This window comes from Parasteatoda tepidariorum, chromosome 2 (genome assembly GCF_043381705.1).
Source record: "Parasteatoda tepidariorum isolate YZ-2023 chromosome 2, CAS_Ptep_4.0, whole genome shotgun sequence".
In the NCBI taxonomy this organism is placed as follows: Eukaryota; Metazoa; Arthropoda; class Arachnida; order Araneae; family Theridiidae; genus Parasteatoda; species Parasteatoda tepidariorum.
Genome location: NC_092205.1, coordinates 43980810 through 44003789, shown reverse-complemented (window position 1 = coordinate 44003789; position 22980 = coordinate 43980810). Strand labels below are relative to the sequence as shown.

At 28.2% G+C, this 22980-nt stretch overlaps 1 protein-coding gene across 4 annotated transcripts in view; it reads right to left on the bottom strand.

Annotated features, from left to right (window-relative positions):
* The window catches only part of LOC107441893 (paired box protein Pax-6), an 85699-nt gene that overhangs the window by 12258 nt on the left and 50461 nt on the right, over window positions 1-22980 (bottom strand). For 2 of the 4 annotated variants that reach the window (XM_043042665.2, XM_043042666.2), the window contains exons 4-5: window positions 20848-21181; window positions 2662-2805 (exon numbers count right to left, since the gene is read on the bottom strand). In XM_043042665.2, the coding sequence (XP_042898599.1) occupies window positions 2662-2805; window positions 20848-21181 (478 nt within the window). The remainder of the gene's footprint in view (window positions 1-2661; window positions 2806-20847; window positions 21182-22980) is intronic. The other 2 variants (XM_043042667.2, XM_071177514.1) reach the window with 1 other exon arrangement.

Here is a 22980-nt window from a genome sequence, read left to right as displayed (position 1 = left end):
CCCCCCCCCAATCGAAGTATTAACGATTTTCCATCGAACTAAACTTAATTTTAATTGTGGCTTTGTACTGAATCACAATGCAAATCCACGTCGTTTCCTGACCCCCACAAAACACAATGTACCTCTCCTTTTTTATAATTTTTCGTTTTATTGAAAATCAAAACTTTGATCACTTTCCAGCTAACTATATGCTGGAGCTCCATGCTTGATGCATATACATTTTAAAACTGCTTCATAGACTGTGTAAACAAAGCCAATTAAAACTTCAATCTATTTTCTAAAAGACCTAAGCAAAAGTCAACTTAAATAGAAAAAAATAAATAAAAACCATAAAACTACGTTTTTTGATAAGTGCCCCCCCCCCACTATTCATTTTCTTAAAACGAATGAACCCTATGTTTTTGGATCAAACGAAAATACTAACTTTAAAAAATTGCTTTTCAGAAACTTTCAAATATTTTAGTATTAATTTATTAAAGAGTTTTATGTAAAATTTAAAATTAAATTTACAAATAATTTTTTTAATTCCTAACAAAACAGTAATCATACATTTTGCCAAAAATTTGATTAAAAAAAAACTGTTTTAAATATTATTTAAAAACGTAAAAACGTACATAATTCTAATATTTGTATGATTAAATATTTTTATGGACAGTATGTTCAGTAAAGACCACCTGTAATATAGATTTTTAGAATCCTTATAAAAATTAAAAGTATCAAGTATTCACATTGGGGGTTTCAAATGAATATTTAAATGAGGATAAAACAAAAACGCTTTCAAAAAATTAACAGGGAGAAATTAAACAACGATTATTAGAAACGCCCTCAAGTTTTTACTTCCAATTACAGTTATTTTGATGTTATCCAATTATACCTATATTAATGTGTTTTTTTTTTTTTTTTTTTTTTTTTTTTTTTTTTTTTTTTTNTTTTTTTTTTTTTTTTTCTCTTGTGCAAGTTTAAGGATTTACAAGTTGATAACAGAAAAAAAAATGAAACTTTGAAAGGTCTTTTGCTACATTTATTTCAAAATTTGGTACTGATATTTTAATACGCATTAAGATTTTGCAATATATATGTCAAAATATTTATTGTCATCCAGTACAATATGTGTTTCATACAAAATTAATTTTAATAAAAACTACATTTATTTTTAACTAATTGTAAAATTTCGATATAATTGTTATTAAACTCTCAGAAATAAAACTCTCACTTTTGATGATTCAGCAATCCCTGAGCTATATTTCGTTAATTTTGAGAATCGTTTCGTCACAAAATCATGCGATTTGTGACAAAGCTGAAACTCTCAAATTATGACGAAAATGCTTCCTCAATTAGGAATCTAATCGCAGTGCAATAGGGGAAATTGTTAACTAGAATTACGAAACTAGGATGAAGGCTAGACGATGAAAAATTAAGTGCCGAAAAGGACCGACCGGTGTGTATGGTGGTCAAGGATTTGGCCGCATACCAGGACGATCCCAGGTTCGAATCTCGATTCGGGCTTGTTCGTAATTTATCTCGCTGTTCTATTTGTTCTTCTTCTGCTGTTTGGGTGACGTTGATTCATCTATACCGTGCCAACGATAAAATGATTAAAAGAAAAATTAGATGCATTAGGCGCTATGAGTTTCTTTGTTTTTTCGTTCTTTTCGGACAAAAAAAAATTAAATTACGAAATTTGATTCCTCGAAGAAGTTACTATAGTTATCGTCACTTTAACGAAATTTTTGCTCAGAGCATATACCCGGAAATTGCTTTGTCGAAAATGAAGAAAGTTTCATTCAATTTGAGCATCTATTTTTTACAGTATGTAAGTACATCAGTTTTATGTAAATTACTGGATATAATTAGAAATTCTTCTTAACTAAACAATATATTACAGGTAATATTATCACAAAAGATACTTACATTAAATTTGTCAAAAAATATTGATTATTTACTTTTCAGTAAAAGTAAATTTAGTACATTTTAATTACATTAACATAAATGACAGTGAAACATTAATTAAAGTACTTATTCAGAAAAAACGAAACATTTCCATGCATAAATATTTCCACTAAAAGACACACAAAATATGCTTGGACACCAAACAAACACCAAAAAAAATGCAGAACCACAAGCCCTTGAAAACGACCTTCAGCTATGTCCTTTTAAGAAATCAAGCGCAAAAGAAAAATAATAGAATTCGGCATTTAAGTGTCTTTTAATTAATATAATGATTTAATTTTAAATTACATTAATTTTTATTTTGCTAATTCTTTCAGATATATATTTTTCCATTATATAACTAATCAAAAGAAAAAAGCATTAACCTTCGAGGTCACAAAATATGTTCGTTAAAAAAAATCAAATTTTAAAATTTTAAGAAAAAAATTGGCAAAATGTGCTATCCAAGCGTATTAGCAGTGCTGTAGCAAAACTTTCATAAGCCCGATTGTCGGAGCCCAAATTTAAGTGAAATAATTAACCCTACATAATAACTTTCAAAAAATAAATATATTATTAAATAAAATGATTTGCAGTATATTTCAATTGTGAATTCAGCCATAAGCCAAATGTTTATTTTTTGAAATATTGAACAGTTAAATTGTTTTTGTTGGAAGGGATACCTCGAGCTTTTGAAGGTTTTACTACAATGTGGTTTTTCTGAGGGCATACCTTTTTCAAGGGCCTCGATCTGCTCATTGGCAAACGAGGTTCGATTTCGTTGCAGCTTACGTTTCAGACGCATTCGCATTTGGGAATCTTCGTCTGCTGAAGAATTGTTTTCTGAATTTCCGTCAGAGGTCGCTTCATTTACACCTGGAATAAAAATAAAGAATATGTTGATTAATTAAGATTTAAACGATTACTTGGAGAAAACATTACCAAACGTGTTTAAATCAAAATTATTTTATTTGAATATATGGAATTATTTTATTATTTTATTTGAATATATGGAATTATTTTATTTGAATATGAATATTTTTATATGGTTCCTTATTTTATTCCAATTTATTTTTTCCAAGCAGAATTCACGATATTGTTTAATTAATAAAGAAATAAATATTGTTTAAAAACGAGTCGGCGAGCTTTACTGTTATTAAATTCTACATTTTATTCTATCAAGCGCAAGGAATCGTCTCTAAATTATTATTTCCAAATACTGCTAAATAAGAAATAAATAAATAGATAAAAAAAAGAGAAATTTCACCATAACTTTGTAAGACAATGGTAGTCTTTCTTTGACAAAAAACTTTCCTTCACAGTAGTTTTTTTAAGTAAATTAGCTGGAATTTGTTTTACATTTGACTGAAACCCCGAAAGCATTTCTCAATTTTACTTTATTTTATATCAGTGGTTGAGCAGCCGACCAAAGTTTTGGGTTTTCAACTACAAATGTTCAACTCCGTAGCCTTGTAATTTTGAACTCAATCCAAAAGACAAGGGAGCTCCTGGATCAAGTATTGGAAGAAATTTACCTTTGTGGAGGACATTTCAATAGAGCTAACCCGCATTCACGCTACATGGAGAGGAAAACCACGTTATGATTAGCCTGACGGGAAAGGGACTCTATGGTCCTATGACTAACCCATGATCCGTCTACAACTGAGGGTATTTTACGTCAGCACAGCACTGTAATCTGTGCGAGCCGGTTACGGAATTCGAATCACCCAGCAATTGCCGGGATTCGACTCCGGTTCACCTCATTGGGAAGCGAGCGTTCTATCCTCTGTGCCGTTAATTAGAGCGTTGAGCCCATGTCCAAGAGGTCGTGAGTTAGTTTCCCGCCTGCCAAAGACTCCCCGTGCAGTAAATGGTGGGAGGTGCATGTTAAATCTGCCGGGTCACAAATTCTTCCAGATTCCCGTAACAAAACATACCGCTTTGGGCATTTATTGTTCTCTGGTTGAGGTCTGAATTACGATCTGTGGATGTATGAATGGATATATGAATGGGCCCACCCTATAAACGGGCTGTGACGTATGTGTGGCTGAAATCATATTTTTGGCCATAGATGGAGCCACTGAAAAACAAGAAGTGAATCCTCCGCCTTAAATTCGCTTGGTTTGACCAAACAGGCTTGCTGGTATTGCAGCATTAGAAACAACAACGACAGCAAAATTCTTATTTTATTTATGCCTTTAATAATTGTTATAACAATCTAGCAAGGCAACCATTTATAAGACGAAAAAATACAATTTCCATACGGAGAAAAAAAGACTACAACTCGTACTGCAGGCCTGCTAACAACGTACTACGCTATTTTTAGAAAATATTTTATAGAGTGATAGAAAATTAAAAACTTACGTTTTCAGAATTTTTACAATATTTTAAAAGTACATTACTCAATGTATCGTTTCATGTGAACTTTTGAATCATTTACGTGTAGTGGAGTAAAAAATAACTTTAAATCTGTTTTACAAAACAAAGAATAATACATTAAAAGAGAAATTTAGCTATCAATAGAAGAAAATGAAAATGTCTTAAAAAGAGTAACAAGTTGGCATTGCTGGTGCTGTATAGTAACATTTCAGGTGAAAAAGATAATAAGAGTTTTAGTTAATAAAACCATAATGCGCAGTATTTAAACCATTCACAATTAATTTTTAGTACTAAAAACCAGAAAATCCGGGTAGTGGTTTCCCGGATTTTCTGGTTTTTAGTACTATAGTTCTTATTACTACACATTTAGCAAAAAACGCAAATCGGAAAAATGTATTTAACAGTATAAATGCTTTTTATACTATACTCTAAGGAATAATGATAAAATTAACACATTTTATAACTTATTATAAAAACATATTTTTTATTAATTTCACCAAAATCATTAACAGAGCACTTTGGTTAAAATTATCTAACTTTTGGTGTTTCCATCTTAGAGCCAGAAAATGGTAAATTTTACCATATTCTGATGGCTTAGACTATACTTCTTCTCTTCGGGCAACTACTTGGTAGCGAAGTTGAAAAGCGAGATTGTTAAAAAGAATCTAACAAGGATCAAATAGTATGTACAATCCGAAATAACATAAACTTGTTAATTAATGACTAGATGTTTAAATACTATGTTGAAAAATTTGATGTAATTGTGATTAAAAAAGCTAAGTGCTTTTTTTGTGCACTTGAACCTTTTTATATTTGAAAGGTTGCTTTAAATAAGAAGTATTAATTCAAGTGCGCATTTTAAAGTAAGAAAACCATTCTTTTACATTTAAAACATTTATAAGTATTTGAACATTTACATTTAAAACATTTATAACATTTAAAAACTTTAAAACATCCCACCCAACGTGATTTATAAGTGCTTGAACTTTAGCATTTAGTTTATATAACATTTAGCTGCAAGTATAAGAACTTAAACATTTATAAGTATTTGAACATTTATAAATATTTGAATTTTATGCATTCAAAACATTTACAAGTATTTAAACCATACATTTTAAAGTATTTGAACGCATTCGGACCCACAAAAACTAAGATTTGCACAATTTAGCCATCATCAGAGTAGAGGTAAAAATTTTGAGTTTTCTAGTGTTAGTCATAGATTTTTTTTTATTTATTTCTTTTTTCTCTTTTTTTAATATATATTTATATATTCCGTTTTGAATATATTTATATATATAGGAAGAGTTCCAACTAACATTTTCTTTTTGTTCATCATATTAATCTATATGTGTGATCATGTCAAAACGTTAATTCTGGAGTTAAGTTTACATTTTGCTTTTACTTTAGTTTAGTTTTTGAGCTCTTAAAATATTAAAATAATATATTACATATAGAACACTCAACTAATTTAAATTTTTATACTCTGGGACTGCAAATCTAATTCAAAATTTAGTGAAACATTTATTACGAAATTATCTTCATAAACATGAAAACAGAACTTCGCAGTGAATAAAAAAAAATCAAAGTGATTAAAATGCAATAGCTTAACAAAAATAATTTTATCGTAAATTCGTAAAACAAGCTGGAAATAAAATAAAAGAAAACAGATTATTTGTAATTATTAACATTATTTTAGTAATGAAACGTTGTTTAATTTTAGTCATACTTATTTTAACTTTCTGCAGAAGGATTAAATCTCAGTTCTTAAAAAATTGCTTACTCCAATCAAATGACAGAAGTATGCTGCAATTACAAAAGATTGCATCATTGAGGAATTTAGAATGCATGTAAGTTTTTTCGTTCTTTGTTCACGAACTTTATTTGCGCAAATATATAATTTATAATTGATTATCAAGAACACAATAAACTTATTTAAAAAAAATGACCTATTCATACAGCAACATTGTACAAAATAGCATCAGCATTTCGTTTCTGAAATTTCATTCAAAATTATAACGTCCAATCAACAACACCAAACACCAGTCACTGTCAGCCACCATTTCAAACAGCTCTCTGGAATGACAAATCACAGCCTTGGCGAGTTTTAGAAACTTTCTTACTTTTGAATGATGCCAACAAACAATCGACGACAATCACTCGGACGCCTTTCAAAATTCCCATTCCCTTTTTAACAAAACAATAACTGTTCTGAAGTCGAACACTTTGCGAAGAATATCATTTATCATTGCCATCATTGCTCAGGGACTAAAACAAAAAGGAAGAGTAAACTTTACCACGAGACCAAAAGAGATTTGAATGATTTTTCCCCTTGCCTTTGTCATCTTCCTCGACAAATGAGTTGGAGTAGGATAACAGAAGCTTTTCAATTTGTGCTGAAATCATTAAAATGGAAGCTGTATTGCATCTTTTAGTCTTTGTCTAATAAGTGTTTTGATAAATAAGTCAAAATGAATGCCTCAATTATGGCTGAAGAGATCTGAACAGTTTTTACACTTTTACGGAGAAAAAAAAGGTTTACATTCTTTTAATGCATGCAAAATTATAAACAAAATTGTTTTTTCCAGGTACGTCATCTAACATGTAATGTGCTATTCAGCAATTTAATTCTATGAATATCGTCGAAATACAAGTATGCATTACAAAAACACAAGTGTCAAATTGACACCAATTAACGTAACAGTATCACTGATTTCAGGAGCAATAAAACTTGCATTGTTTACTGATTGGCAATGTTCTTGCTTTTTAATGGTGGAATGAAGGTGTGAGAACTGGCAGCATCTAACATTTAATGTGCAATCCAGCAATTTCATTTTATGAGTATAGGCCGAAATCCAAGTATGCAATACAAAAACACAAGTGTCAAATTTACACCAATTACCGTACATTATCGCCGAATTCAGAAACAATAAAACTTGCTTTGCTTACTGATTGGCCATGTTCTTAATTTTTAATGGCAGAATGAATGTTTGAGAACTGGTAACATCCAACATGTAATGTGCCATCCAGCTATTTCATTTTATGAGTATAGGCCGAAATCCAAGTATGCAATACAAAAACACAAGTGTCAAATTTACACCAATTACCGTACATTATCACCGAATTCAGAAAAAATAAAACTTGCTCTGCTTACTGATTGGCCTTGTTCTTAATTTTTAATGGCAGAATGAATGTTTGAGAACTGGTAACATCCAACATGTAATGTGCAATCCAGCAATTTCATTTTATGAGTATAGACCGAAATCCAAGTATGCAATACAAAAACACAAGTGTCAAATTTACACCAATTACCGTACATTATCACCGATTTCAGAAACAATAAAACTAGCATTGCTTACTGATTGACAATGCTCTTGCTTTTTAATGGCAGAATGAAGGTGTAAGAACTGTTAATCCAATAAAAAATGTGCAGACGACTTCCTCAAATGATATGCTAAATTAAATTAGAACATTATACTTTTTAGATTTGAGTCTTTCTTCATTAATATTTTTACTCTTATTTCAGAACATTACAAATAGACATTTGTATTTAAAATATTAATAGAAATTTGCTTTTCAAGTAGCGTCTAGTAGTTTTTAATTGGAAATTAAAACACTTGCTAAAAAATGTATGTAAGTAAAATCTTTGTTAAATTTAAATATGCCATCCCTCTTATATTTATTAGACATAAAGAAAACATTAATATATTTAATATGTCTTTAGATTGAAGCAAAATTTCAACAAAAAATATTAATTTCAATTTTTTTCATAAAAACATTTCTTCATTGATCCTATTTTCCCTAATACAATATAACTTCTTAATTGAATTTTCTAATATGCAGTAAAAGAATATTTAAAAAATTTAACTTTACATAAAGTAAAATCTAGCATAAAAAATAAACTTCGCTTAAAATAAGTAAAAAGTGATTTTTAAGAAAAAAGAACAGAAGAAAACCAGGGGGAAAAAGTACTTTTTTAAATTTCAAGAGAATTTTTTCAAGAAAAATGGACTCGTTGGATTACAAAAGATTTCGAAATTTTTCCACCCATATAAGCCTTCCACTTCAATGGCAACCGACTTAACATCACGCCTTCAGTGTTAGCCTATTGTAAGCTCCTGTCCCTTGGGTCATGTTGTTTACAAGTTTTTGCCCCAAATCTTCCGAAAAATCCTCGTGCGAGCTTTGGCGTCATGTAATCCTGTTTACCACCAACTCCAAATTCACATTTATGCTTCATTTTTTTCTCATCTTCAATCCCTGCTCTTTATTTTGCTTTCTCTTTTTGCAATAATAAAGCCATTGGATATGCTATTTTGGCGGTCCTTTATGCCTCTGTATGAATTCATAGTAGGTAAAGTGCATTTCATAAATTGGCACAGTTTTTTTTTATTTCATTATTTTTTGTTGCTCTCCTTACATAATGTGGCGACATTAAAAGAGCAGCTGCCGATACCTGCATTATTATATTACTGATTTTTGATTCTATTAAATCACCTTACATAGAAAAGTAGCTTGTAATCGTGTTGTAAAACGGTGGTATAAATAAAACTTTTTCAGATTCCCTTTCCCACGTTTCCTTTACAGCTATTACTTCGAAAAAATTAAGTTGCTTCTTTAAATTTACATAAAAAAAATAGCTCGATGTAATTCTTAACAAATAATTTGTATTTGCAAAAGTATTTGTTGTAAGAACCATCATCCTGTTTAACATTTAAAAACGTTATAAAAATTTAGTAAATTCCGAAAGGAAAAAATTTTGTCTGTGTCACAGCTGAAAGGTATCATATTCGAAGAAATAATTATATCAGAAAAATAAAAGTCATATTTAAATTTAATAGTGCATCTTTAGCTTGAAAATCATCAAAAAGAAAAAATTCCTACCAGTCACAAAAAATTTTTTCCTTAAAAATGCTGATAAAAAAAAAACATTCTGACATTTTTCCTTTCTTCAGTTACTGATTTATTTTACATCAGAATATCTTCAGAACACATCTTTCGTTTTAAATTAAATTGAACATAATTTTAATTCAGAGTAACGAATAAATATTTTTACTTATCGTGTGCGCGCAATAAATTAAATATATAAAACGCATTTAGCAAAATAATCTTTTTCCCTGGAAGTTTGTATGCCATTAAGAAAAGAGTCATATTTATACAGTAATTTTCATACGTTTAACAATTACCACTAAAAATGGCTTAAATAGGAATTGCGCAATAAGTTTCTAAAATTATTCAAAGTTTATTTAAGATACTTCGTTGTACAACAAACTTACTTTAACAATTTTTTTACACGCTATTTTAAAATCTAAAGCAGGAAACTATCTAAAGTCAGGAAAATGACTGTTATCTTTTTTAGTAAAAGAAAATGAACAATCTTTTAAATACTTGAAATGTTTGTCTGTAAACTCAATCAATTCTTTCAAAATTTCTATACAAGAACTAACATTACTTTATTTTCATTTTAACCTTCCACAAGAGCCAACAGGTGTAACTTGAACAATCATATCAAACCACAACAAAATCCAAAACTCATAATACTCAACAATAAAAATTACCATATCGAAAAAAATGGAGAAAAAAAATCGAAAAAGATCTCTTTTTATTTGGACTTAGAATAAGCATAATAGTGTTTTGGTCATTTAAAATTGTCTATTTCACACACCAAAGAACGTACATTCTACAATACGAACGAGACAGAAAAAAATGCATAATGCACTTAATCTTGATGCCTTTTTTTCCATAAAGATCTCAAAAAAACTACACATATTGCATATTCAGTAACTACTATGCTCTGCCTTAGGTTTATCCCAAATGATTTTTCGGAGGGTGTGCTACGTAGCATGTAATTCGCAATTCCATTCGCGCTCCCCTCTCTTAGTGGTAATTACAACCTCTATTTGCTTCAGCTGCTAGGGCCGACAATCGACAAGGCAGAGCTAGTATTGATGGCCAGCCAAGCAAGGCGGCCAGCTTTTAAGGCTTCATTGTGGCCAAGGCATTAAAAATACGAACCCGATTAACACCGTCTTAGATGCCAAACGATTGCCTAGTCTTCTCTTTCTCTAAAAAAAAGATGCAATGTAGAAGAAAGAATTTCCCGCTTTTTCGGAAGTACTGGAAAAAGAGGGGTACCTTTCAGTTTTTCTGAGTGCTTTTGTGCAATGAGATCTTGCTAAGGTGGTGGCTTTCTTTTGAGCTTTCTCCTGGCGACGTTTGTTTGTGTGGGCCTTTCTACAATCCGATGTTAATCCTTCTTTTGATTTCCGAACCATTGATGGAAGTTTCGTCTTGGACTCTCAAAAAGATTTCAGTTTCTTGGAGAAATTCCTTTCCTCGAAACAATAGAACTTAAGAACTGGCAATGAAGTGCATCGAAATTAAATAACTTTCTTAATTACTTTCGATTTCGTATGAAACTCCATTTTACGAATAATGTTGATAAGAGAGGATAATCTTTTAAATATAAGCTCCCGAAATCTTCGTATTGTTGCATTACTATATTAGTGGTCAGGAAATATTATTTATAAATGTGGGGCTTAATGCCAATTATCAAAAACATATATAGAGGATTTTTTAAAAACACAGCTATTGTTACATATCTGTAGCTTAATTCAAAATATTTATAAAGTAACTCAAAAGAATTTCAGGTTTACAAAGTAACTTAAATTTTTAGTAACATATTGCACAGAATAGTTTACATGTTTGCATAACATTACAATAATTTTGGAAAGAAACATTCCTTTCATTTTTAAAAAAAATTGCGTCGGACTTTTTCTTGTTTATAAAAACTTGAGCAATTTTTGATTGCACTATCTATATTTCTTCAAACAATGGAATTGCTTAAATAAATAACTTATATCAAGTTAAAAATAATAGATTTTTTTTCTTTCTCAGCTACTGAGGTTTTTCTGGTACTGTTTCTCACTTTTATTTTACATTTTTCTACGCCAACTTTTCGTTTTATATTTCAAGTCTCTTTTGTTCCTTCTCATTCTCATCTGGCAAGTCCTGAAAATGTGTGCCCATTTTTGAGTGCTTGAAACATGTCGACTGTCATTTTCAATCTGTATATTTTTGAAGCGAATAAAGTTTTTTTTTAATTAAGTAATGACATTGGTTGTTTTTGCATTCACTTCTTAATTATAATTAGTACAAAAAGTATACCAGAATATCGGGCAAAGTAAAATAAGAAAAAGTGTGGTATTTAAGAAATTAGGTTAAATTTTTTTTTCTTTTTTTGGAAAAAAAAACTTCTTGTTAAAAAGGAGTACAATATCTTATATTTATATACTGTTCTCTAAAAGGAGCTTAAAAGAACGCAGTAAGTATCATAAAATATTAACGGAGAATTAAATAAATGAGAATTTCACAGTTTGAAAATTCAGAATAACTTTATTCTCAATCTAAATTGTAATGAACTATTATGTATACTAAACTGTAAAAAAAATACCGAATTTGCTGTTTAAAAACTACACAATTTGTATGTTCATTCAAGTAAATACTGAATCAAGCGTTCATACGTACTTTAAAGTGTGTAGGTAAATAATACTGTAAATAATACTGTAATCCAATAAATAAAAAAGCCTACACCAAATGAAATGTTATGAATTATTTTCGCTTATTTTGGTAATTTATCAGACAACTATGGTTATTGCTCACTATTTGAGCAAGATAACTTGGAAGTTTGTTTTTGATTAGCACTATGCAGAACATTCTGCGGAAATAGAAGTAAATTTTTATCAAAATAATGTATGTTTGTTGCTGCTTAATAAAGAAAATTATTTTCTTATAAGCGTATTTACATCAATCTTTCAACTGTTTTAAATAATTTTATAATATTTAACTTCTATCCACTACGATTTTGTCAAACCTCGTTCGAATTCATATTAATATCCTCCTTGCGCTCTGCATATGTTTGATTTGCAAACTAATTTTATTCTAAGAATTAGGATATATATGCATCCAAAATTAATAACTCCAGCTTTATATTATATTGCAAAGATAATTTAATATACTTTTTTGTGTATCGTATCTTACAGTAATTATAAATTTTAAGGTTATTGAATACAGAAGTTGGCGGTGCTCTATTTACACCAAGTAGTGGAAAAGAATAGTCTTGATTTAGTGTTTCGTAAGTTATTTACGGCCTTTCACTACATTACTTTGGTATTAAGTAGTTGCAACATTTTTGGTCTTGATATACCCTAATAAAAATTTTACAGAGTACGTTAATTACACTCTCTAAAAAATCAATTTGATTTGTTACTGGGTAAATTCTGCAACTTTCATACGATAAACTGAGTCTCCTTTTAAGTGGAGTCATGGTATCTAGTATTATGCGATCAAATGTGAGATAAATTAATATGCAGTCATTTAGAAATGAAAACGATAAGGGAAAAATTAATTTTGTAAAAGCTCGCTCGAGTACTAAAAAACATTCAAAGAATTGTGAAATAAATGCTTGTGACACTGGTTTATTTTCTCGGTTTTTATTTATTTACTTTGAGTGGGTTTGTACTTAGGATTAGAGACGTCTTTGAGTCCTACTGGTCACTACTGGTCAAGTTCTCTTGGGAATTCTCCTGCTGTTTCTTGTAATCCTCTCCATTCAACAGTGACAGTTTTTCTTTTGAATAAAGCCATAGCAACCGAATGAATTTTTCGAGATACAATAAAGATATTCATGCGAATCTTTCAAAAAATGCTTGTATATATATATTCCTAATAAAATAATATTTTTCTGAAAACTATACTGACTTCCTTTTTCATTTAATTTTTAAAATACAGATATGTATACACATTCAATATAATCCTATGTTTATTATTATTATTTTAAAGCACTGTATGGTTATGACATTTCTGGTAGAAAATGACTAATTCTATTTAATAAAATTAAAATATACGGTATTTAAACTATTCATTTGGGTATTTTTCCGTTCATATCACAATGGTTTACCGGAAATTCTGATTTTCAAAATTACAGTTCTCATTCAGTGAAAAATGCAAAACTGAAAAGTAAATTCAACAAAATAAAAGATTTTTGTGCTATGTTTTAAGGTATCATGATAAATTTACCTAATTTTATCGTATTTACTACCATGGTAATAAATTGTTTTTAGGCCATGTTCTAAGGTATGAAGTTTCCTTATTTTAGTGGTATTTACCATTAATTTTTTCTCTTATTTAGACAAACTTAAATATCAGTTAGATATATACATTTTTTTTAATGCAATTTCTAAAACTGAGGGCCTAAATTCACCCCAGTTGGATCCTGATCCTCATTCCTAAGATACCACAAAATTTTTTCACATTTACAAAATTTTATCGCATATTACAAAACCATATTTTAGTGTTATTTTTACCAAATCATTACAAAAGCGTTTCAGGGTAATTACCATGCTTTTTAGTATTCCCATAGAGTCAGAAACACGGCAAATTTTACTATATTCTATTACTTTTGACCATACTTTTTCATTCTCGATAGTGAATATTACAAACTTACTTTTCTGCTAAAAGTAGCTTAAAGTCGATGTTTTGTATGTTGTCATTATTTTTTATTTATTTTTTTCTTATTTTATCACTAGTTAGTTTAATTTTATGTTATGATGAAAAGCGTCCGCATTTTATGTCTTCTCTTAAATAGATATTTACGCAAATTTTATGTTACGCAAAATTTAATTTTCACCTTGCCAGTTTCTATTAAACAAATATGTGTATTAAAATGTGGTTAACATATATTTTATATTATTTTATCTTATATCAACCTGATTATGTTTATCCAATTTTTTCACTCATTTCTTATATGTTAACACAGAATCTGATCTTGTTTCAATTGGCTAATTCGTGTTAAATAACTGTTTCAGTATCTGTACTATATAGTATTAATCTATAGTATATAAATATCCTTTCCTCATTCGATATGAATTTCATACTGAAACAATTGTTATCAACCTGATTATATTCATCATTTGCAGACCGACTTCTCTCTCACTGCGCATGCGCTAAAGCAGAATGTGCTTCCTAATTAATTGTACTAAGTACTTGTTACTTCTATCACGTTCTGACTGACCAAATGATATTATTTTGCAACACATCTGCGTTACACACAAAATTGAATTGATCCGCTAAAATCTAGTTAATTTATAATATTTTAATATTTTTCTTCAACTAATAGCACGTCCCTTCGTTTAACGTAATTTTAATAATCACCCGAAATAAAAATGATTTAAAATTACTTTTCTCTTAAAATAAAAGCATAAAATAAGTGTTATACTTTAACCTCTCAAACGAAGCAGAATCAGACTCATTCTATCGAAAGGAGAAAAAAAACTTATTTTTCTGCGATATTTGTTACCGGTGCAATGGATATTTAAAACTAAATATTTTCTAATTAAAAAAAGGTTTTAAAACCATTTGTAATATGACAATCAATGAGCCTACATTGTAAAAAATTTGATGCAAAGTTGCGATTATTTTTGTTGTTGAGTCGTACAAATTACATTTTTAAGTAGAGAACAATAGCTATCACGCAAAAAAATTATTTAAAAGTGACAAAATAATAATTTTTTGAAAGAATTAGTGCGAACATATTACTAAAAATGCCCTTTTTTATATAAAAAAATGTTTTGTCTATAAAGTCATTAAATTGATTCTAATGCTCATAAAAATATGTGTAGTCAGTATACAAGCAAACAAAAAATATGTAAATGAAACTATAACAGTGAGAAAGTGTATAAAATATATGACTACATGAACTGTAAAAAATGTTAATTTATTACAACATCAAAAATGTTGCCAACGAAACACCAATGTTTTTTACGGTGTAGTTTTTAGTTTCCCCTCCTTTTCTAATTGTTTGCAATTGAGATTGAGGTCAATTGAATCTAATTGGGATTGAGTACAATTACTAATATTGAGTGCAATTACATATTCAAAAAAAAATATTGTAACTGATTGGTTTTACTTTTATTTTGTTTAACCATCTTTTAATTTATTTNAAATCATTACAAAAGCGTTTCAGGGTAATTACCATGCTTTTTAGTATTCCCATAGAGTCAGAAACACGGCAAATTTTACTATATTCTATTACTTTTGACCATACTTTTTCATTCTCGATAGTGAATATTACAAACTTACTTTTCTGCTAAAAGTTGTTTAAAGTCGATGTTTTGTATGTTGTCATTATTTTTTATTTATTTGGTTAACATACATTTTATATTATTTTCTCTTATATCAACCTGATTATGTTTATCCAATTTTTTCACTCATTTCGTACATGTTAACACAGAATCTGATCTTCTTTCAATTGGCTTATTCGTGGTAAATAACTGTTTCAGTAATTGTACTATATAGTATTCATCTATAGCATATAAATATCATTTCCTCTTTTGATATGAATTTCATACTGAAACAATTATTATCAACCTGATTATATTCACCATTTACAGTCCGACTTCTCTCATTGCGCATGCGCTAAAGCAGAATGTGCTTCCTAATTAATTGTACTAAGTGTTACTTCTATCACGATACTTCTACCTGTTACCTTTATCACGATCAAACGATATTATTTTGGAACATATCTGCGCTATACACAAAACTGAATTGGTCCTCTAAAATTTAGTTAGTCTATAATATTTTAATATTTTTCATGAATTAATAGCTTTTCGCTTTATTTTACGTTATTTTAATAAACATCAGTTTTAAAAATGATTTAAAAATACTTTTTCCTTAAAATAAAAGTATAAAATAAGCGTTATACGATGCAGACCAGACTCAATTTTTCGAAATGAAAAAAAGAAAAAAAATTCTGCGGTATTTCTTACGGTTATATAGATATTTTAAACAAAATATTTACTAATTAAAAAATGTTTCAAAACCATTTGTAATATTACAATGAGCCTACATTGCGAAAAAGTTTGGTGCAAAGTTACCACCATTTTTGTTGTTGAGTCATACAATTACATTAAGTAAAGAACAATAGCTATCAGGCAAAAAAATTATTTAAAAGTGACAAAATTATAATTTTTTGAAAGAATTAGTTCGAACATATTACTAAAAATGCCCTTTTTTTCATATTAAAAATGTGCTCATAAAAATATGTGTGGTCAGTATACAAACAAACAAAAAATGTGTAAATAAAACTATAACAATGAAAAAGTATATAAGAGATATGACTACATGAACTGTAAAAAATGTTAGTTTACCTCAACATCAAAAATGTTGCCAATGAAACACCGATGTTTTTTACAGTATAGTTTTCAGTCTACCCTTTTTTTAATTGTTTTCAGTTGAGATTGAGTTCAATTGAATCTAATTGGGATTGAGTGCAATTACTAATATTAGTGCAATTACACATTCAAAAAAAAATATTGTAACTGATTGATTTTACTTTTATTTTGCTTAACTATCTTTTAATTTATTTTTTTATTAATAAACCTAAAATTGTTTTCTTACTAAATCCTTATTTACGTAGACAATTTTTTGTTTTTCAATTAATTGTTGATACTTATGAAGCCTAGCAAAAAAATCCAATTTTTGAAATGAATCCTTGTGCTCTACAAGTCTTTTTTTTTTTTTTAACATTCACTCCATACTATTTCAAATTAAATTATGCATGTCTATTTAACCAGTTTTTGATATAAACTTACAATACCGGAAAAATAAGCTCACAACAGACTGTAACATCATAACCGGAAGGAAAAAATTACGACGATACAGAAAAACTCTGACATAAATACTTAAAAATTTATGAGTATTACGATAAAAAAAGAAGGACAGGTAATAAAAAATGTTTCAAAAGAACAAAAGAAAAGATACATAGCGCAGCCCGAAACTCCCATGTAAGTCGCATTTATTCTGGAGATTTCCGTTTCCTATAAACGGGATTTGCTATTGGACTCGATTTTAAATCTCCGCAGGGAAATTCCCGCCAAATAGCATTTTCCAAAATCCCCAAAAATTTAATAGTCTGCGTGGAGATAACGAATTTCATTACCTCTCCAACCGAAATGATAGCGGGCTCACTCCGAACAACAGTTTCTTATTCCCTCGATTTTTCCCCCCTCTCTATCTTTTTTTTTTTAAGTATAAAAAAACACCCCATCTATTTCTTGTGCAGCCCCAATCTCCCTTCACCCTTGGCTCCACGAAGGTGATTTGAATTCAGATAGGGGGTGTATACAAATTCTGGTCTTAAATCCGTGGAAATTTGATTTAATTTTATCAGTCGATGAACCACGGGTGAAAGTTTCGAGGAAAAATTTTTTAAGCTTTATGTGAGGAAAAAGGTATTGTGTTGGACGTGATAATATTTTAAGCTTGTTATTCAATTTTACGAATATTATTTCTTTATCCGTTGAAATAAAACTCGTTTTTAAAAATGGATTTTTCTAGAATTTGAAAACGCATGAAATATTTTACATTTTAAAAGTGTATGGTAATTTTCTTTTTTAAAAAAGAAAATGAAGAAAAAAAATTAAATTAATTGTTTAAAGTTAAAACCAGTTTGTTTTGCTATAAAATTTACAATTTTTAAACGGTATCGTTACCACATTTTGATAAAAAATAATGAAAACGTATAAAAGTGTATAAGTATCTGGAGGAATTAAATTAAATTACTTAACCAGTATAAATAAACTGTAAAAAATAATTAATTCAAGAACAAATTTTGTTAAATATTTAAATTTAATATGACTTCCAAAATCCTAAAATAAAAATTCATAATTTCAAAAAAGTAAATAAATATATANTATCCTCCAAGCTAAACTTCTACTAAATTCTATTTATAGCGGTTTTGGACTTTTTAAACTAATCTAAACTTTTAAATTGAATGAATTCGTTATTTAAAAATTAATCTTTTTATTTGGAAAATCGTTTTGAAATTTTTTAAAGCAAGTAATTTCTTTTAAGTGAATTTAAAAATTAATGTTCAGAATCTTAAATTAATCTAATGTTTAATTCAGCTCTAATCAAAATTAATCTAGTAATAAATTAAATTTATGTAGCATGACAAAAATTTCCTGTTATAAATTTGTCCTTAAAATTTGCCTTCAATTAATTGTAAAAAATTTAACTTTTAAGCTATTTTTAGAATTGATGGTTAAATTTTACGAAATTCTTATCAAATACGAAAAAAAAATTTTGCGAATAAAAGTCCATTAGTTTGAATTTCAACAATAACAAATTTAAAAAAAAGATACGGTAAAAGTGTGTATTTATTTCAGAATTCATTTTTTTAATTGAATAGTATAAAAAATAAATTATAAAAAGCATGTAATTATGTAACGAAATTTATTAAACATATAAATTTAAATGAAATTTCAAAATATATAAAATGAAGTGTCAGATAAACTCATTAAAATAAAACAAAAATCGTATAAAATTTAATACTATCGATTTCCTTAATAAATTATACCATACAGTATACTTTGTAGAATTTTTAAATTAATCGGACATTTTAATTTAAAATAATCTCCTTATTTTAAAATCATTGTCTAAACAAATCTTAAAACATCATTTCCTCTTTTTAAATTTTTCAATCAAATAGAATTTCGGATTTTAACTAATGAAAAATCCTTAAATATGAACTTTAAAACAATAATAAGAGTAAGAAGGAAGGAAAAATTCTACAATAAAAAAAGCTGATTAAAAATTTTAATTGCTCTATAATTTTCAATTGTAAAATAATACTGTATTGTCAATTCTTAATCGCACCCCTTACATAAAAAGAAATATAACCATTTATAAAAAGTTCAATTGGCGAAATAAAATCTAATAACAATAATACTCGATTACTCATTTTGATTATTTTCATGTTTAATATCTTAATATTTAATTATAAACATCATAAACAAGTGCCAACGAAATTATCACATTGAGTTTAAATTTAATATTTTGCTTCAAGTTTCTTTTGGTTTTACAAAATAAAAAAATAATAATAATAATAAATTAGTAAATAAAGAAGAACGCTATTTTCCCCTTGAATAAACTCAGTGTTCAACTAGCGCCATCTAGTAAATAAATTCGTAACTTTCTTCTATTCTGCTATTAGTACGTGAAAAGCAATACTTCAAATTTCATAACGTTTGAGCGAGCATAGGTATTAATATTTAAATTTTCAAATTTACAGTTAACAATTTATTCTCGATTTTACAATTGTTGGAAATTGCTGGCATAGCACCTAAATCAATAAGTTCCAACTAAGAAATACTTCCGATATTTCTGGAATATTAATTTAAGAAGAAAAAAGACTGCGAATAGTAAAGGTATTTGATATCAGAATAATTAATTTCCCTTAATAAATTATTAAAAAAGCTTTTTTAAAGATAAAGAGGCACTGCTTGCTCTTGTTCATTTGTATGTAACATTGAATTTGAAATCAAGGTCAAGGTCACACTAGCTTTTTAGACTTAACCTCCAATGGAATTCCTGAACATTGTCTTAATTTAACAAAAGAAAATATATAAATATACATGAATCATAGACAAGCGTAAACAATAATAATTGTTAGATATTTTTTTAGCTTTAACTAAAATATTTAAAAAAAAATCTGTTAAACCTTTTACAATTACATGCGTTTAACGTTACATTTGTTACAACGTTTACACAATTTATATTCTCTTAGGCAAAAAAATTAACAACTTATCGTTTTTAAAATAGTTGAATTTGTTCATTTGTTTTAACAATTTTGTCACACATTTTTGAATTAACATTCAAAGTAATCATTTAAATAAAATCATTCAGCTCTGCACATTTTGTAAGCACAATACTGGAGATCAACTTTTTATTTAACTTTTTCAACCGATGAGAAATTTTTACACAATCCTACGTAATATTTATAGAGGCGTCATAGATACAGGAAAAGTTATGACTTGAAAATAGAGATTTTAGAAAATAAGTACGAATCAAATATTTTTCGACCCTAAAGTTTAAAAGCATGACTAGGTCGCAGCCCACAGTGCTAAATAATCTTATATCGATAAATACATTGTTTCAAACATAAAATAAATCAATGTCAATGGAAGTTTCGCTTCAATCAATTTGGTTTTAAGCATATTGAACACACACACATATATATATAATTTTTTTTTTTTTTTTTTTTTTTTTTTTTTTTTTTTTTTTTTTTNACCGAAACAAAACGGTAAAACAATATTTTGTGTGAGTATCAATACTTTTTTTTAAATCGGCTAAGGAAATATTACTATAAATTTCCTATTAATGAAATATATAATGAAAACACTTCTTATATTATAAGTAATAACGTGAAATATTTAATTACATTTTATATCATATCATGTGTAAACGTAAATGCGTAATACTTTGCTACGAAATAAGTAAACTTTTCTTTAAAGAATAATTTTTTTTTTGTTTTCTTTGACAGAATAGATATATGAGCAATTAAGTATCCCCCTCATCCAAAAACCTTCATGAGAAAATATATCATTAAAAAATATTAAGCTTTACTTTTATTATAATTAACAAAATGGAATTAGCAAGTTTAATGCACATGCTGTCTAATATAAATACTAAATGAATTCTTACTTTTTTTGGCACTAGAATCACTACCGTTGTGTTGTCCGTTGCATACACCCAGACCAGCCGATGATACAACGGGAGGAACAAGACCGCCAGTGGCTGCTGCAGCAGCGGCAGCAGCCGCTGACAGTCCCGCGGGTGATGTTCCGTGAGGAACGCCCGCCGCGGTCAGGTGAGAAGCCCCGGTATGATACCAGGGCCAGGGCTGGCCGCCGTTAAGCATTCTTAACTTATCGTAAACCAGCTCGGCGCCCGGCACCGTCAGCTGATGTTGATGGTGTTGTTGTTGTTGCTCTTTTTGAGCAGCTAGGTTACGGAGCACCCTGTTGATTGACGACACCTAAAAAACAATAAAAAACAGCTCAACTTCGGTTGACAATGTAAAGGACAAATTTAGCGTGCCTTCGAAAATATAACTATTATATTCATGTAATCATTTGAATAGAAATATTTGCAACAAAGAATTTTCATCAGCATATTAGAAATGAACTTATACGAAAAGCACAATTTACACTTTAATCAAAAGAAATAATGTTCGAATCTACAATAAATGAAAAAAAAAACATTTTTAACACTAAAAAGAAATATGCCATCTTATTTTCTTAACGATTTATCTGAATTCGAATTTGTTCACCCCCCCCCTTCTCAGTCTCTTTCTTCCATTAAAATTTCTTCAAATATTTGATCTCAAAGCGAGTCCTTCAATATTTTCCGTTGCTATGACGACTATTCATTTTCGAAACCAACTCAAAATTAGTATCTGTAGTAGGTCACATGTTAAAACGGTTAAAATAGTTAACTACTTTCTCATCAACGCAACAACAGTCCGAGGTGGGCCTTGTCCTTCTAAAGAGCATTACTTCATACAGATCGCTTTCCACTTAATGAGTTCCACTTCCATTTAAAAATTTGCTTTCCAAATCTATTAGTGTAAAGCAAATCAATTTTCTCAAAAAAGTTTACAGAAAAAAGGAAGAAAAAGGAAAGGAAAATTTAAAACTTAAAGTTTTGTAACTATAACGATTTCGGGGAATTTAGTTAAGGTTTATTTTAATGCTATTTTCATGCCTTTAGTAACTTGATACGTCTAGCTGTTAAATATATTTTTATTCATTTTTTGATTGCTATTAAAAAAATTTATGTTCTATCACCGTAAATGTTATTTAACAACAGTGCGGAAAACTAACCCCAATATTGTTTTATAATTTTAAATACTAATTTATTTTAATGTCCTAAGTTAACTGGAAAAAAAAGAGTTATAAAAAATACTTAAAGGAAAATATAACTGTATTATAATAGAGCAATAGAATAAAAATATCATTTTTGAAGTTAAGCTTTAAATCTGCTCAAATAAATAAAAAAGTAAACAATAATTTTTATTAATTTCAAATTGATGACAGATAAATATATTTGGATCTTCATTATTTATTAAGAATCATGTTATCTGATTTGTTTCTCCAATAAGAATAGTCAGTGTAAAAATTTGATACAATTTAACGAGATAGCCGATCATATGTGGAAATTTATGGAAATTTAGATTTGTTCAAAAAGGCTTGCACAAAGCAAGCTTGTTGTTTAACAATTTCCTGTTTTTCTAAGTCAGATGAAAAAAATACAAGAATGTGGAGACATTTCTTAATGGTTGCTTAGTTATAAAATAAAATTTAAAAAAATACTTCATTTTTACAAAAATTTTATGTCAGTTTAATTTTTTCCTGAACTTTTATACAGATGTTCTCTTGTCTTCTGAGTTTAAAATCTATAGTTTTGAGGTTTTTCATTTGAAAGGAAAGGCTAATCATAATAAATTTGTAATTTATCTCGATTAAAAATTTTGCAACTTTTTACAGCACTGTGAGATCTAAAACCTGATTTATATTTTTATATCTTTTATAATCTTTTTGTATCTTTTTGTCTTTTTTTATCTTTTTGTATCTTTTTATCTTTTCAATCTTTTTGTTTATAATCTTTTATAATCTTTTTGTAATCTTTTATAAATAAAAGAGGGATAATTTTTGTTTTTATTCCAGACAAATAAATGAATAAATTAATAAAAGAAACGAAAAGCTAGAATAAGTTTCTACCGTGATATCTTGAATTCAATAGGAAAATTGTTTTTAAGGTAAAGAATAAATAATT